This window comes from Gastrolobium bilobum, unplaced genomic scaffold, assembly GCF_033153095.1.
Source record: "Gastrolobium bilobum isolate Gb01-03AN ecotype WA unplaced genomic scaffold, APGP_CSIRO_Gbil_v1 utg9841, whole genome shotgun sequence".
NCBI lineage: Eukaryota > Viridiplantae > Streptophyta > Magnoliopsida > Fabales > Fabaceae > Gastrolobium > Gastrolobium bilobum.
This window is the reverse complement of record NW_026898136.1, coordinates 595-2,743: the sequence shown is the minus strand read 5'-3', so window position 1 is coordinate 2,743 and position 2,149 is coordinate 595. Positions and strand designations below refer to the sequence as shown.

The following is a 2,149-nucleotide window of genomic DNA, read 5'->3' as shown; positions in this document are numbered from 1 at the left end:
CTTATTTATTATAAGCCTACAATTTTTTTAATCGTAGTAAGTGCTTATGGTTTTCTTAATATATTTTAAGCAATTAAAAAACTGAGATACAGTTTTCAGCATTTAGTATTCAATATTGAGTATAAAAATTCAAATATGCCCTAAAATCTATTAATTTGGAAACTCAATTTAGTTCTTAAAATGAAATAATTAGTACTAATAAAATTGAATTGGCATTTTTTTTAATACTTATACAGACAAAACATTCCAATAACTCAAATGTCATATATTAAATATTCAACATGCAAGAAAGACACACATTGTCACTAACTCGAGAGTACACACAATAACAACAGTTCAAACTAACTCGAAAGCATACAGAGTTTTAGACTTCTAGTAACTAGAAAATTAAAGTAAAACACAAATCCACTCTAACAGAAGCAGTGCATAAAGGAACCAACCCCAGAAATAATTTCCATATCCAATACAAATGTAAACCACACTAACACAAATGGACTGCCTTCAACTTCAAGTGAGATAAACTTATGCGAATTTCCAGTGTGAGTGTTCCATTAGAATTGAAAAATTCCAATGGAATCAAAAGAAACTTTGTTGATGAAGATATGACAAATGTGCGGCCTTGAATGTTTTTGGCAGAAGAACGGTAGTGTAGAAATTTGTTTTCCACCTCAGACTTTGTTTTAATTTCATAATGAGAAACCGGGTATAGTGAATTAGGTCCAATGTGACAAATAGTCACTGCATTACCCAGATTCTCAAATACCTTATTTTTTAGAACAAATAGTTTGCCATCAGTTTGCGCTTGAAGAACAATGGTGTCCTCATTACGGCTTAGCAAGACACAGAAAAATTCATCATATTTAAATGATATTTCCTCATTCATATGATTTTCGTTGAAGTGGAGATATAAGTTGCTTGACATGGCAACAAAGTTGCAACCTAGTTGAGGACATGAACATGGTAGGTAGATGCATGTCTTCTCATGCTCATATTTCTTGTTGTACCTTATTATCTCGTTACAACCATATGTTGCATTTTGGCATGCTGTTTGAAGTGACACTAGTACTTTCTCTATAGCAAGGCAACGGTTGTAATCAATTGGCATTGTGCAAAAGGGACACTTATGCACAAGTTTGGAACAGCATTTGGAGCAAGCAATATGCCCATTGATGCACTGAATTGAAGACACAATCACAAAGAAATAAACTATCATATTAGATTTTGCATTGTATAAGATAATCAAGATAAAAAAATAAATTAGTAGTCAGATGTTCGAAACTCTGAACAAGAATCAAACCAAACAACAAAATAAAGAAACACCCAATAAATGGGACAAAATGGCGCCAGAAAAACCATGACCAATATAAAATATCACAAGTGTCAATATCAACAAATGACTAACAATATATATATATATATATATATATATATATATATATATATATATATATATATATATATAAGACATTTGGAGTGTTAAAATTTGCTAAAAATTTCTCGTGTCCTCCCTTTCAGTTCTCATCTAAAAATCACTCCAGTTAAACTCGACTAGCGAGTGTGGGGTGGAGGTAATCTTTATATACAGCTTTATACTTACATAATTGCAAAGAGACTATTTTTGACCTTTCAGTCATGAAAGAACAGTTTTACCATACTTCAATACGCCCCTTTGTGCATATGTGTAATATACACATGCAAAAATATATGCTCCAACGTGTATTTAGAGATAGGTTGTTAGAGGTGCTCAACAGTGTTGAGGTGGTTACATATAGTATTTTCGGTTAGCTGATGTACAAGCTTATAAATGGGTCTTGTACTCTGATGAATGCATGTATAAGGAAGTATACACAAGCTTATATAGGGACACGATTAATATGTTCTCGGGACAATTTGACGTGGGCTGTTTGTCAGAGCTTTGGTGTGGCATCACATATGGATTTTCATGGAGTTTTGTCTAAAATTTGTTTTATCCAAAATTTCTCAAAATCGTATGTTGCGTGATTATGTATAAGACTTTGAGAGCCTATTGAACTAAGTGCCTGGTGTCCCTGACGACATGTTGCTGAGTTTTTTTTTTCCGACCTCCAACAAGAACTAAAGAGGATCGTGTAGTTACAAACTTACAATAGCTTGTTTCTCTGCACCATGC

The 2,149-nt window shown here is 32.8% G+C and overlaps 1 protein-coding gene across 1 annotated transcript; it reads right to left on the bottom strand.

The window, feature by feature from the left end:
* Window positions 1-481: 481 nt before the first annotated feature.
* On the bottom strand, window positions 482-1,105 carry LOC133313154 (E3 ubiquitin-protein ligase SINA-like 10). The gene has a single exon (XM_061514482.1). It carries the CDS (start codon window positions 1,103-1,105, stop codon window positions 482-484), a length of 624 nt encoding a protein of 207 aa, XP_061370466.1.
* Window positions 1,106-2,149: the final 1,044 nt, after the last annotated feature.

What these genes read in the sequence shown, in the direction of transcription:
- LOC133313154 (XM_061514482.1), bottom strand. Translation starts at nt 1,105, where the DNA reads ATGCCAATTGATTACAACCGTTGCCTTGCTATAGAGAAAGTACTAGTG.